This window comes from Odontesthes bonariensis, chromosome 21 (genome assembly GCF_027942865.1).
Source record: "Odontesthes bonariensis isolate fOdoBon6 chromosome 21, fOdoBon6.hap1, whole genome shotgun sequence".
NCBI lineage: Eukaryota > Metazoa > Chordata > Actinopteri > Atheriniformes > Atherinopsidae > Odontesthes > Odontesthes bonariensis.
This window is the reverse complement of record NC_134526.1, coordinates 14,079,757-14,094,746: the sequence shown is the minus strand read 5'-3', so window position 1 is coordinate 14,094,746 and position 14,990 is coordinate 14,079,757. Positions and strand designations below refer to the sequence as shown.

General features: G+C 36.5%; 2 protein-coding genes across 2 annotated transcripts; both read left to right on the top strand.

Moving 5' to 3' along the window:
* Positions 1-2,008: 2,008 nt before the first annotated feature.
* Positions 2,009-5,489, top strand: LOC142371153 (immunoglobulin lambda-1 light chain-like). The gene is made up of 4 exons (XM_075453765.1): positions 2,009-2,111; positions 2,204-2,526; positions 4,101-4,134; positions 4,983-5,489. Exons 1-4 carry the CDS (start codon positions 2,072-2,074, stop codon positions 5,306-5,308), a joined length of 723 nt encoding a protein of 240 aa, XP_075309880.1. The 5' UTR covers positions 2,009-2,071; the 3' UTR covers positions 5,309-5,489.
* A 3,025-nt stretch (positions 5,490-8,514) lies between these two features.
* On the top strand, positions 8,515-14,037 carry LOC142371519 (immunoglobulin lambda-1 light chain-like). Its single transcript, XM_075454199.1, has 4 exons — positions 8,515-8,575; positions 8,661-8,990; positions 12,848-12,877; positions 13,706-14,037. The coding sequence occupies exons 1-4, from the start codon at positions 8,536-8,538 to the stop codon at positions 14,029-14,031; spliced, it is 726 nt and encodes a 241-aa protein (XP_075310314.1). The 5' UTR covers positions 8,515-8,535; the 3' UTR covers positions 14,032-14,037.
* The last annotated feature ends 953 nt before the right edge of the window (positions 14,038-14,990 follow it).

Sequence of the window (14,990 nt, the reverse complement as noted above, 5' to 3'; positions counted from 1 at the left end):
ACCTTGAAATCTATAACTTATATGTGCATTTTTAACATGTCAACGCCAGCACCAAATGGACCACACATCTATATAAAATGTCTACTTACTCACAAGTGACAGGGCTCAAGTAAGGGATCTGGAGGCGAGGCAGAGGAGTGTAAAAGATTAAGAAACATGAGATTCAATGTGCTTAGTATGTTTGAACTGTTTTGAATAACTGTGTTAAAACCCACTTTTCCTGATGAAAACGGTTGATCTCCCCCTCCTTCTCTTCTCTTCTCTTCTCTTCTGTCTTTATAAGCTTCAGTGTCTCTCCTCCTCTCACTTCTTTTGCTCATCTCTCAACTGAACAGTTAAGATCATTCACGCCACAAACTGACAACATGCTGTGGACCGTCTGCACTCTCATCACTTCTCTGACATGTAAGCTGCTCCTCAGATTCATTTCATTTTCTGTATTTTTAAACTTCAAATTTTAATTGACTTGTCTTTTTCTGTGTATTGGCAGATGTTGATGCAGCCAAAGTGGTGACCCAGTCGCCTGCTGTTCACACAGTACCGACAGGACAAGAAGTTGTTCTCAACTGTAACATTGAGAAAGATGAAAGCCAGTATGTCTTTTGGTACAAACAGGTGCCTGGTGGGACTCCTCAGTATGTTCTAAAATTTTACCATTCTCACAGTTCACCCAGCTTTGGAACAGGATTCTCTTCAGACCGTTTTAACTCAAAGTCCTCATCAGCCATAGATTACCAGTTTGTTATTAAGCAGGCAGAGGCAGGAGACTTTGCTGTGTATTATTGTAGCACATGGGATAACTCTGCTAAAGAGTGGGTATCACAGTGATTCACACTGTGACAAAAACTTCTTGGCTGTGTACTTCTGCTTTCTTAATCTATGGCGTACAAAAGTAAAAGAAAAGAAAAGAAAAGGAAACCCCCTAATGCTGAATTTGAGATTGATATTAATGATAAATTGTGAGTCTCTTAAAAAAATCCCTTTAAACTTTGGTTTAAACAGAATTCTAATATTAATACAGTTTTAGCAATTTAATTTGCCTAAATGTAATTTACTATATATTGGACATATGTCAATATAATAATAGTAAAAGAAAATATATGTCATAAATAGCATATTTAACAAACATATGAAATGGTTAAACATGGAATTAAGATAATACTTGGCTATGCTGAGCTCTAAAATGGACCAAAAATAAACTGCATTGTAAACACTATGCTTGCTATGCAACACTCTTTGTTTCTTTCTAAAAACTCCCATGCACAAAAGAATGAGAAAACGAAGCACCTCTACAAAAAGATAACTCCAACTCATCGTGTTTTACTTCAAAGTTTTCATAAATTCAAAACTCAAGGATTCTCAATTTTATTTGGTTTGATTGTGAAGTTCTGTCAAAGCATAAGATAGCCAGTCTATAAGACAGATTCATTAGAGGTACACAACAATTATTACTATTATTACTATTCTGTTGTTTGTATAGATTCTCAGTCATCAGAGTTCTTCATCAGTTTTAGATAGATCGCTTCCTTCTGTAGAACCATCTTCTCTCTCCAGAATGCGTACATTACTGTCCTCAAAAGGGTGTCCCTTCTCCTTATGTAAGGACACAAAAGACAATTGAGGAACTAACTGATAGTTACCTAGAACTTAATTATTTACTCAGAACCAAGGTCTGTGAGAAAACAACAACAAGATAGTTTGATGATAATTACCAAGTACTTCTTAAAGGAGAAACATACTCTATAGCCTATATTAATTAATCATTAGGAAATTATTAGATAATGAATGCATTCAAACTGATGATACTGATTGCCTCTTCTGATGAACTCTAAACTAACTGAGTTATGACTAATTACTTAAACATTAGTGATTGTCTTTTGCCCATTCTCTGCACATTTACACCCCATGTTAGCAACCCTCAAAGCTCCTCCTCCTGTCAGTCCCTCTCACTTTCAGTCCTGTATTAAATAGCTCCTCCAGCACCTCCTCTCCTCATCCTCTAAACCCTCTCATCTGTCAGCAGTAAGGTCACTTTCCAAGTTCCAGACCATTCTCTGCACACACTGACAACATGCTGGGGACCCTCTGCTCTCTCATCGCTGCTCTAACATGTGAGGAGGCTGACTTACTGCAGATCTGACCTCATGTTGGATTCATCAGTCTGTGTGTTTCTCTTGACTTAATGCTATCTTGTTGTTTCCAGGTGTGAGTGGTGTGACGGTGGTGACACAGAAGCCTGTTGCAACAGTGAGGAAAGGAGAGACAGCCACCATGGACTGTAACCTGGGCACTGTTACTAAAAGTGGTGCTCGCTGGTATAAACAGATTCCAGGAGGAGTTCCTCAGTATGTGCTAAGATTTTATCATGAATGGAGTTCTCCAAAATACGGCTCTGGTTTCTCCTCTCCCAAATTCACATCAACTCATCAGTCAACATCTGATTATCGTTTGATAATCAACAATGTGGAAGAAGGAGACTCTGCAGTGTATTACTGCCACACATGGGACAGCTCTGTTAATGAGCATGTATCACAGTGATTTACACTGTAACAAAAACCTCTTCACTGACACTTCTGCTTTTTGTTCTGCCTGTACACTGCAAGTTAAGCCACCAGTCAGTGTTTTCTGTAACGTCTCCACATTTACCATTCATGTGTGGAATTCCTAATCTCATTATTCAAAGATTTCAAATCAGTAAATGTGAAACACTCAAACACAGAATTATGAAATCTATAGAAAACATGTGTTTATAGTCAGTTTGAATAACTCGGATCTTTTCCCAACATGATATCATGTTATGTTTAACACATAAAAAAAAGAAAAAAGAAACTGGTAAGGAAAGATTACAACATTCACCAAAATAAAAATGTAGTCTAAATGTCAAATTTAGTTGATTGATGACAAAATGAAAATGCTAAATTATCCAGATTCTTGAAATTGGTTCAAATGTTTCCATCAAAATCATTCCATTAAACTCATTGAATAATCTGACTTAAGGTTAAAAACTTGAACATGACCCTTTGCATCATCACCACACTCTGTTTATGATATCACTCTTTTTACTGGACTTATTTTCAACCTGAGGAGCCCACAACAGGGTCCAGTGGGATCAGTCTCTAATACATCAAAGTGAAAATATCATATAAACATTGGAACAGATGGCTTTAAAAAATCTAAAGATGTTCCAAGAAATCACTCAAATATATGTTTTTCTGAACAATACATTCACAATTTGAAATGATACACATTTCTTTGTGATAACTCAAATTCTTGGAGCATTGATTTATGAATGAACATTGTGGCTCTCCTCCTCCTTCCCCAAGTTATTTTTTTCCTTTGTGGCTCATCTCTCAGCTGGACAGTAGGGGACATTTATACCACAAACTGTCAACATGCTGTGGACCCTCTGACCCTCAGACAAACAAGGCAGACAACCACACGCACGCTCAGACTCACTCCTGGGGACAATTTTTTAAAGACCAATTAATCTAACATGCATATTTTTGGTTGGTGGGAGGAAGCCGGAGTACCCGGAGAGAAGCCACACATATATGGGGTGAACATCCAAACTCCACATAGAAAGGCCTCAGCTGAGATTTGAACCATGAACCCTGTTGCTGTGAGGTGACAGTGCTGACCACAATGCTGCCCAATTATTGTTAGAATTATTCTTATTAAAGAAATACATTTTTCGTTATTAGTTTTACAATTGTTAATATTAGGATTTTTATCATTTATCCATAGAGCCATACATTCTGTGCTTTGTGAATTAAACAGAGAACACAAAGCACATTTGACAAGTTCACCAATATGAGTCATCTGTAATTATTTATCTGACATGGAGGAACAATTGATGTTTAATTGGTCCATAGGATTTATTCATTACAAATTTAAATGATGTCTTTGTTGAGAATATTTTTAACTTTCAAAATATTGACATGAATCTGGCCTTAAATCTCGTTTTTGAATGAAGGCAGACTGTTGGAGTGAATGAGATGTTGACAGTGAAAGTTGCTCTCACAGTGTTTCAGTTCCACTCCCCTCACCCGTGAGAGTCAGGAGGTTTTTGTACAGCCATGTATACAAACTGAATCACTGTGGTATTCGGACAAGGCACCAAGCTGACTGTGACAAGTAAGTTCTTATCAATTGATCATTTGATAAGACAGATAACCTGTTTTATTTTTCATTTTCATTCTGTTCATTTCTAGCTATTTCTAATTCTTGTATTAAAATGTTTCATGTGTTTGAGTTTAGAGCTATTGTTTGTGATTTTCATGACAGCTTTGATGGAGAAGCAAGCTGTGCTGTAGTTGGTGGACAGGAATTACAGATGATTCTATGTTAGATCATATTTGAGGCATTTACCATATTATTTGGTGAATAATATATTTCTCTTTATTATTTTGTGAGTAGCTTTATAACTAAACTGTCTTCATGGTAAATGCTGCAAGTGATAACATTTAAAATAATACTGTTACACATTTACAATCAGGTGCTTATAAATTGTAGCAACTTGTAAAAATGTTTCTTTTGCTAAAATATGTTTTTTTTATACTGCGCATTATTCTGGTGTTTTACATCGCAGCGTCAATAATATGTACAATTTGTTTATAGCTATCCAATTTATATTTTAATTAGTTTGTTGCCATTGATTTGATTGTTTTGAAAATGGAGAAACGTCAGACATGTAGGAATACCAGTGAAAAAAACTATATATATTATCATCTTCTTCTTTAGTTTGAGAACAGATTTGCTTGAAAAACATATTCTTGAATTTTTGGGAGGAAAAAAAAATGTTGTTTGACTGTCAGTCTCAACTAACAAATAGGACTGAATCGTATGTTATTTTGAGTTGATATTTTGCATGTCTTTGAGTGTGATTTTATCATGTTTTAAAAATCTATTTTTAACAGCTGAATCATTAACGGTGACTGATTTGATCCTGCAGTTATTTGATTATGTCCTCTATGTATTTTCAGGCTCCAGGCTCTCTGCTCCTGTCCTGACTGTCTTCCCTCCATCCAGTGCTGAGCTCCAGTCCAACAAAGCCACTCTGGTCTGTCTGTCCAGTCAGTCTGTGCCTTTTGCAGATGTGACCTGGTTGGTTGGTGGGAATCCAGTGAGCAGTGGGATCTCTACCAGCACCGCTGTTCAGAGACCAGACCAGACTTTCCAAATCAGCAGCTCTCTGACCATCCAGAAATCAGACTGGAGCATGAATAAGGTTTATGCATGTAAAGTGTCTTTGGGCTCTCAGACTTCAGAGAAAACCATCAAGAAGTCAGAATGTCCTGCCGAAGAATAGTAGAGGAAAACAATGATCATTCAAAAACTGCATCTTTATTGTTTGTGCTGTTTGCTTATTAAAAGTTTTACATCTTAGAAAAAGATTGTAATCAATGTGTTGACAAATTCGTCAACTTTTTTTGATCAGCTTTGCATTTACAAGATTTCTTTCAACAAATAATAATAAAAAAAATAATTGATTCTACAGAAGTTGTTGTTGTTTCATGCCTAATTATGAGGTGAATTCAACTGCAATCATGAGTGGAATTTATGCTAATATTCTTTATTATTTCTTATTTCTGGTCGGCGTTTCATCTCACAGAGAGAAGGTTCTCAGTTCTAATCCAAGCTCAGGCCTTTGTGTATGAGGTTTGTACGGATTTGCTGTGTGTGAGTGGGTTCACTTTGCAGACTCTTGCTTATCACAGTTCAAAAACATGGTTCATTTGGGAATCTGGTGCTATGAGTGTAAGCTTGCAAGTTGTTTGTGAGTGTACTTCTTGCCTGATGGTAGCTGGGATAGACTCAAGCACTTCATGACTCTGAATAGGATAACAATTCATTGAATCCTGAAAACTGAGTGATCATTTGAACACTGCTTGACAAGCTCCAGTTCCTTGAATATATTTCTTTTATTTACAGTACTTTAGTTCTAATCCAATTTCTACCACTCAGTGGTAAGAAAATATATTCAAAACTCATGAGTGACTTGCTATTATTTACCTTTTAATTGTTATCATTCACATCATATCATCATATATCATTATATCAATTTAGCTACCTGCAATAACTGACATATTTCAAAATCCTGAAAAAATAAGTGTAAATGAAACAGAATTTTCATCCTCCACCAGTGAAGCATCACATATCTTCAGCTCTCTCTGTCCACCCAGGATGCAGCTGCAGGCCCCCTCTCTACATTTATAGCTCCATGTAAATGAAGTGGTCTGATGTCAAGTGTAGGAGTGGAAACATGCTTACCCTTTCTTAATCCTTTAGAAATCAGTGGCAGTATGCCTGTTGCTGTTCCAGAGCCCATATATCGTACACTAAACTACCTTTTATTGTCTAAAAGAATAGAATTTCATCTCCCACTAATGCAAGTATAACAGACGAGCTTGAAAAGGTATAAAGGGGCAAATTTGTTTCAAATTTGTTCCATCATAAATGTCGCTAAAACAAGGACACAGTGAAATGGAGAATAGGCCTATGGATGGGAGAGTGGTGAACAAACTATCAACCCAGTGAATAATGATAGCTTTTAACAGCAGCTGCAGCCAGTGTCAGAGGAATACAACAAACAAAAAAAAAATAAACGCTTGCCGAACAGTTTTCCAGTAAGTACAGCATACTGGATGATATATTTAGTTTTTATTTACAATCTGAAATCAACACAAAAGAGTAATCAAAGCAAATTATTTATGATGAGCTTTGGTCAGAAAAAAATCCTGCCTGTAAATATTTGTATTTAATTTTTCTTGAATTTAATTAATTATTTGATTCAAAGGATATTTGATAGAGTAGAAGGTGCAGAATAAAACAGTATATATTACTACACTGGTAGGTAAAAGAGACTAACTCATTAACATTTAGGGATGATTCAATAAATATAAATAGATTTACCCTGGAAGTAAATAATTGTAAGTATTCTAGTAAGAAATACACAGCATTAAACCTGAAATTATTCACATGTCTTACTACTAAAAAAAAAAGAAAAAGGAAGGATATCACACATTATTCATACTCAATCAAAGCTCATCCTGCTATCAATACTTTTGCTTTTTTTGCACAGCTAGTGCATCTGGACTGAAAGTGAAGCAGTCACTGCTTTTTGTCATTTCTTCACAAAATAACAAGTTTCTTTTCAAACAATTTATCCATCTATCCAGTTTCTATACCCGTTTAGTTCAACTCAGGGTCGTGTTAGGGCTGGAGACTATCCCAGCTGTCATTTGGCAAAAAGTTGGGTACACCCTGGACAGATTGACAGTCCATCACAGGGTTAGATAGAGACAAATGAGACAAACAACCATCCAAGCTCACACTTATGAGTTTAGGTGATTTTTGCCTCATGCACATCAGATAACCCTTATATGCTCAACTTCCTCCTGTGCAGCCAAGGCAAAAAAATCCTCAAAAACCAAACGACCTCATGAGTTTTTTGATAACACTATTAAATACACCTAAATGTAGCATATTCTAAACTAGTGGCACGTGTCAGGAGATGTACAGTATCTTATTCCAAACTAACATGGATGTTATTTTTTCCAAACCTTGAAATCTATAACTTATATGTGTATTTTTAACCCATTGAGGCCGAGAAAGCATTGCCGCATTTCTACCTTTAGGAAAGCGTACACGTCTTTTTCCTGTATAAGGTTGTTTTGCACCAATTATTGACCTCTGCGCCAATGAAATGCATTATAATAGACATGTGAGAGTGTCGTCATGTTCCTCATGTCATTGTTTTGAAGTTAAGTTACATCGAGAAAAAAAAAAAAAAAAGTTAAGTTTCATCGAACAAGCATGGAGGACTTTCAGTGGGAAGATATTTCAGAAGGGAGCGATTGTGAGGAGTTTCTTGGCTTTGATGATGCTGAAGAACGTGCTGACCCAATTGATGCAGATTTATGGCTACCACATATGTTTGAGGATGATTTTGAAGGGTTTGAATGTGAGTGGAAGACTGACAATTACCACCGTAATCGACGGAGAGATTTCAACCGCACACCAGGGGTGAAAGTCGATTTACCTGCAGATGCCACACCGTTGCAGGCATTTAATCATATTTTTACTGAGGAGCTTTGGGCGCAATTGCTGAATTTCCAGAAAAACTTCAGGTTTTAGGGGGTCTTTCTGAAATCGCCCATAGGTTTTACAGGCATTCTTTTCCAGGCGTCTTAGGCCTAAATGGGTTAACATGTCAACGCCAGCACCAAATGGACCACACATCTATGTAAAATGTCTACTTACTCACAAGTGACAGGGCTCAAGTAAGGGGTCTGGAGGCGAGGCAGAGGAGTGTAAAAGATTAAGAAACATGAGATTCAATGTGCTTAGTATGTTTGAACTGTTTTGAATAACTGTGTTAAAACCCACTTGTCCTGATGAAAACGGTTGATCTCCCCCTCCTTCTCTTCTCTTCTTCTCTCTGTCTTTATAAGCTTCAGTGTCTCTCCTCCTCTCACTTCTTTTACTCATCTCTCAACTGAACAGTTAAGATCATTTACGCCACAAACTGACAACATGCTGTGGACCGTCTGCACTCTCATCACTTCTCTGACATGTAAGCTGCTCCTCAGATTCATTTTATTTTCTATATTCTTTAACTTCAAATTTTAATTGTCTTGTCTTTTTCTGTGTATTGGCAGATGTTGATGCAGCCAAAGTGGTGACCCAGTCGCCTGCTGTTCACACAGTACCGACAGGACAAGAAGTTGTTCTCAACTGTAACATTGAGAAAGATGAAAACAAGTATGTCTTTTGGTACAAACAGGTGCCTGGTGGGACTCCTCAGTATGTTCTAAAATTTTACCATTCTCACAGTTCACCCAGCATTGGAACAGGATTCTCTTCAGACCGTTTTAACTCAAAGTCCTCATCAGCCATAGATTACCAGTTTGTTATTAAGCAGGCAGAGGCAGGAGACTTTGCTGTGTATTATTGTAGCACATGGGATGACTCTGCTAAAGAGTGGGTATCACAGTGATTCACACTGTGACAAAAACTTCTTGGCTGTGTACTTCTGCTTTCTTAATCTATGGCGTACAAAAGTAAAAGAAAAGAAAAGAAAAGGAAACCCCCTAATGCTGAATTTGAGATTGATGTTAATGATAAGTTGTGAGTCTCTTAAAAAAATCCTTTTAAACTTTGGTTTAAACAGAATTCTAATATTAATACAGTTTTAGTAATTTAATTTGCCTATATGTAATTTACTATATATTGGACATATGTCAATATAATAATAGTAAAAGAAAATATATGTCATAAATAACATATGTAACAAACATGTGAAATGGTTAAACACGGAATAAAATGGACCAAAAACAAAAGCATTGTAAACACTATGCTTGCTATGCAACACTCTTTGTTTCTTTCTAAAAACTCCCATGCACAAAAGAATGAGAAAACGAAGCACCTCTATAAAAAGATAACTCCAACTCATCATGTTTTACTTCAAAGTTTTCATAAATTCAAAACTCAAGGATTCTCAGTTTTATTTGGTTTGATTGTGATATTTTTACAAGTTCTGTCAAAGCATAAGATAGCCAGTCTATGAGACAGATTCATTAGAGGTACACAACTATTATTACTATTATTACTATTCTGTTGTTTGTGTAGATTCTCAGTCATCAGAGTTCTTTGTCAGTTTTAGATAGATCGCTTCCTTCTGTAGAACCATCTTCTCTCTCCAAAATGCGTACATTACTGTCCTCAAAAGGGTGTCCCTTCTCCTGAGGATGTAAGGACATGGGAGAAGAAGGGACATCTTTTGAGGAAAGTAATGTACACATTCCGGACAGATAGACAGATGGTTTAAGAGAGGAATCAAGGAAAAACCATCTATGTTAAACTGTAAAAAACATCTTTGAAGAGAGGGGATGGTCTTAGCATCTTAGCACAAGCATTCACACGTTGGACCCCAAACTTGTTCGTTCAGACAGGAAAACAACTCACAGATGAAAATCATTTAAACGACCCCCACATTGATCAGGTGGATCAGTGACACACATTTGATCATAACAACCTGACAAGTGTGAACGGCCCCTCTTTTATCGGCCAATTCTCCCCACCAAGTAGTTTAGACCTGATGTAGGCTTCTGGATGAGCGGGGAAACATCTTTAACATCCAAGTCCAGCGGCCCTTATTCAGACTCTTAGGACCACTGTCCTGTTAATTCATTTCTATAACATCAATCTGTAATTGATGTTATTTCTATAAATTTGATGGAAGAAACCCACTGTGTTAAACTAATTTAATAAAACTTAGGTCAACTTCTCTGATACTCATTTGAATCAAAAAATATCCACAATTAAAGAATGTAACGTGATTCAGAAATCCTGAATCTTGCATGTATGAATTTGGTAAAACTTTATTATAAGGTTCATAAATGACAAAGTAGGAACTAACTGATAGTTATGAGAAAACAACAACAAGATAGTTTGAAATAGACTCGAAATATTGAAGACTTTCAAGAAAAAAATTGGGATAGCCTATATTAATTAATCATTAGGAAATTATTAGTTAATGAATGCATTCAAACTGATGATACTGACTTCCTCTTCTGATGAACTCTAAACTAACTGAGTTATGACTAATTACTTAAACATTAGTGATTGTCTTTTGCCCATTCTCTGCACATTTACACCCCATGTTAGCAACCCTCAAAGCTCCTCCTCCTGTCAGTCCCTCTCACTTTCAGTCCTGTATTAAATAGCTCCTCCAGCACCTCCTCTCCTCATCATCTAAACCCTCTCATCTGTCAGCAGTAAGGCCACTTTCCAAGTTCCAGACCATTCTCAGCACACACTGACAACATGCTGGGGACCCTCTGCTCTCTCATCGCTGCTCTAACATGTGAGGAGGCTGACTTACTGCAGATCTGACCTCATGTTGGATTCATCAGTCTGTGTGTTTCTCTTGACTTAATGCTATCTTGTTGTTTCCAGGTGTGAGTGGTGTGACGGTGGTGACACAGAAGCCTGTTGCAACAGTGAGGAAAGGAGAGACAGCCACCATGGACTGTAACCTGGGCACTGTTACTGATAGCAGTGCTCGCTGGTATAAACAGATTCCAGGAGAAGTTCCTCAGTTTGTGCTAAGATATTATCATGAATGGAGTTCTCCAAAATACGGCTCTGGTTTCTCCTCTCCCAAATTCACATCAACTCATCAGTCAACATCTGATTATCGTTTGATAATCAACAATGTGGAAGAAGGAGACTCTGCAGTGTATTACTGCCACACATGGGACAGCTCTGTTAATGAGCATGTATCACAGTGATTTACACTGTAACAAAAACCTCTTCACTAACACTTCTGCTTTTTGTTCTGCCTGTACACTGCAAGTTAAGCCACCAGTCAGTGTTTTCTGTAACTTCTCCACATTTACCATTCATGTGTGGAATTCCTAATCTCATTATTCAAAGATTTCAAATCAGTAAATGTGAAACACTCAAACACAGAATTATGAACTCTATAGAAAACATGTGTTTATAGTCAGTTTGAATAACTCGGATCTTTTCCCAACATGATATCATGTTATGTTTAACACATAAAAAAAAGAAAAAAGAAACTGGTAAGGAAAGATTTTAACATTCACCAAAATAAAAATGTAGTCTTTGACATTTAGTTGATTGATGACAAAATGAAAATGCTAAATTATCCAAATTCTTGAAATTGGTTCAAATGTTTCCATCAAAATCATTCCATTAAACTCATTGAATAATCTGACTTAAGGTTAAAAACTTGAACATGACCCTTTGCATCATCACCACACTCTGTTTATGATATCACTCTTTTTACTGGACTTATTTTCAACCTGTGGGGCCCATAACAGGGTCCAGTGGGATCAGTCTCTAATACATCAAAGTGAAAATATATTGAAACAGATGGCTTTAAAAAATCTAAAAATGTTCCAAGAAATCACTCAAATATATGTTTTTCTGAACAATACATTCACAATTTGAAATGATACACATTTCTTTGTGATAACTCAAATTCTTGGAGCATTGATTTATGAATGAACATTGTGTCTCTCCTCCTCCTTCCCCAAGTTATTTTTTTCCTTTGTGGCTCATCTCTCAGCTGGACAGTAGGGGACATTTATACCACAAACTGTCAACATGCTGTGGACCCTCTGACCCTCAGACAAACAAGGCAGACAACCATACGCCCGCTCAGACTCACTCCTGGGGACAATTTTTTAAAGACCAATTAATCTAACATGCATATTTTTGGTTGGTGGGAGGAAGCCGTAGTACCCGGAGAGAAGCCACACATATATGGGGTGAACATCCAAACTCCACATAGAAAGGCCTCAGCTGAGATTTGAACCATGAACCCTGTTGCTGTGAGGTGACAGTGCTGACCACAATGCTGCCCAATTATTGTTAGAATTATTCTTATTAAAGAAATACATTTTTCGTTATTAGTTTTACAGTTGTTATTATTAGGATTTTTATCATTTATCCATAGAGCCATACATTTTGTGCTTTGTGAATTAAACAGAGAACACAAAGCACATATGACAAGTTCACCAATACGAGTCATCTGTAATTATTTATCTGACATGGAGGAACAATTGATGTTTAATTAGTCCATTGGATTTATTTATTATCAATTTACATTGTGTCTTTGTTGAGAATATTTTTAACTTTCAAAATATTGACATGAATCTGGCCTCAAATCTCGTTTTTGAATGAAGGCAGACTGTTGGAGTGAATGAGATGTTGACAGTGAAAGTTGCTCTCACAGTGTTTCAGTTCCACTCCCCTCACCCGTGAGAGTCAGGAGGTTTTTGTACAGCCATGTATACAAACTGAATCACTGTGGTATTCGGACAAGGCACCAAGCTGACTGTGACAAGTAAGTTCTTATCAATTGATCATTTGATAAGACAGATAATCTGTTTTATTTTTCATTTTCATTCTGTTCATTTCTAGCTATTTCTAATTCTTGTATTAAGACGTTTCATGTGTTTGAGTTTAGAGCTATTGTTTGTGATTTTCATGACAGCTTTGATGGAGAAGCAAGCTGTGCTGTAGATGGTGGAAAGGAATTACAGATGATTCTATGTTAGATCATATTTGAAGCATTTACCATATTATTTGGTGAATAATATATTTCTCTTTATTATTATGTGAGTAGCTTTATAACTAAGCTGTCTTCATGGTAAATGCTGCAAGTGATAACATTTAAAATAATACTGTTACACATTTACAATCAGGTTCTTATAAATTGTAGCAACTTGTAAAAATGTTTCTTTTGCTAAAACATCTATATGTTTTTTTTATACTGCGCATTATTCTGGTGTTTTACATCGCAGCGCCAATAATATGTACAATTTGTTTATAGCTATCCAATTTATATTTGAATTAGTTTGTTGCCATTGTTTTGATTGTTTTGGAAATGGAGGAAAGTCAGATAATGTAGGAAGACCAGTGAAAAAAACTATATATATTATCATCTTCTTCTTTAGTTTGAGAACAGATTTGCTTAGAATAAATATTCTTGAATTTTTGGGAGGAAAAAAAATTGTTTACTGTCAGTCTCAATTAATAAATTGGACTGAATCGTATATTATTTTGAGTGTGATTTTATCATGTTTTAAAAATCTATTTTTAACAGCTGAACCATTAACGGTGACTGATTTGATCCTGCAGTTATTTGACTATGTCCTCTATGTATTTTCAGGCTCCAGCCTCTCTGCTCCTGTCCTGACTGTCTTCCCTCCATCCAGTGCTGAGCTCCAGTCCAACAAAGCCACTCTGGTCTGTCTGTCCAGTCAGTCTGTACCTTTTGCAGATGTGACCTGGTTGGTTGGTGGGAATCCAGTGAGCAGTGGGATCTCTACCAGCACCGCTGTTCAGAGACCAGACCAGACTTTCCAAATCAGCAGCTCTCTGACCATCCAGAAATCAGACTGGAGCATGAATAAGGTTTATGCATGTAAAGTGTCTTTGGGCTCTCAGACTTCAGAGAAAACCATCAAGAAGTCAGAATGTCCTGCTGAAGAATAGTCGAGGACCAGAATGATCATTCAAAAACTGCATCTTTATTGTTTGTGCTGTTTGCTTATTAAAAGGTTTACATCTTAGACAAAGATTGTAATCAATGTGTTGACAAATTCGTCAACTTTTTTTGATCAGCTTTGCATTTACAAGATTTCTTTCAACAAATAATAATAATAAAAAAAAATTGATTCTACAGAAGTTGTTGTTGTTTCATGCCTAATTATGAGGTGAATTCAACTGCAATCATGAGTGGAATTTATGCTAATATTCTTTATTATTTCCTATTTCTGGTCGGCGTTTCATCTCACAGAGAGAAGGTTCTCAGTTCTAATCCAAGCTCAGGCCTTTGTGTATGAAGTTTGTATTGATTTGCTGTGTGTGAGTGGGTTCACTTTGCAGACTCTTGCTTATCACAGTTCAAAAACATGGTTCATTTGGGAATCTGGTGCTATGAGTGTGAGCTTGCAAGTTGTTTGTGAGTGTACTTCTTGCCTGATGGTAGCTGGGATAGACTCAAGCACTTCATGACTCTGAATAGGATAACAATTCATTGAATCCTGAAAACTGAGTGATCATTTGAACACTGCTTGACAAGCTCCAGTTCCTTGAATATATTTCTTTTATTTACAGTACTTTAGTTCTAATCCAATTTCTACCACTCAGTGGCAAGAAAATATATTCAAAACTCATGAGTGACTTGCTATTATTTACCTTTTAATTGTTATCATTCACATCATATCATCATATATCATTATATCAATTTAGCTACCTGCAATAACTGACATATTTCAAAATCCTGAAAAAATAAGGGTAAATGAAACAGAATTTTCATCCTCCACCAGTGAAGCATCACATATCTTCATCTCTCTCTGTCCACCCAGGATGCAGCTGCAGGCCCCCTCTCTACATTTATAGCTCCATGTAAATGAAGTGGTCTGATGTCAAGTGTAGGAGTGGAAACATGC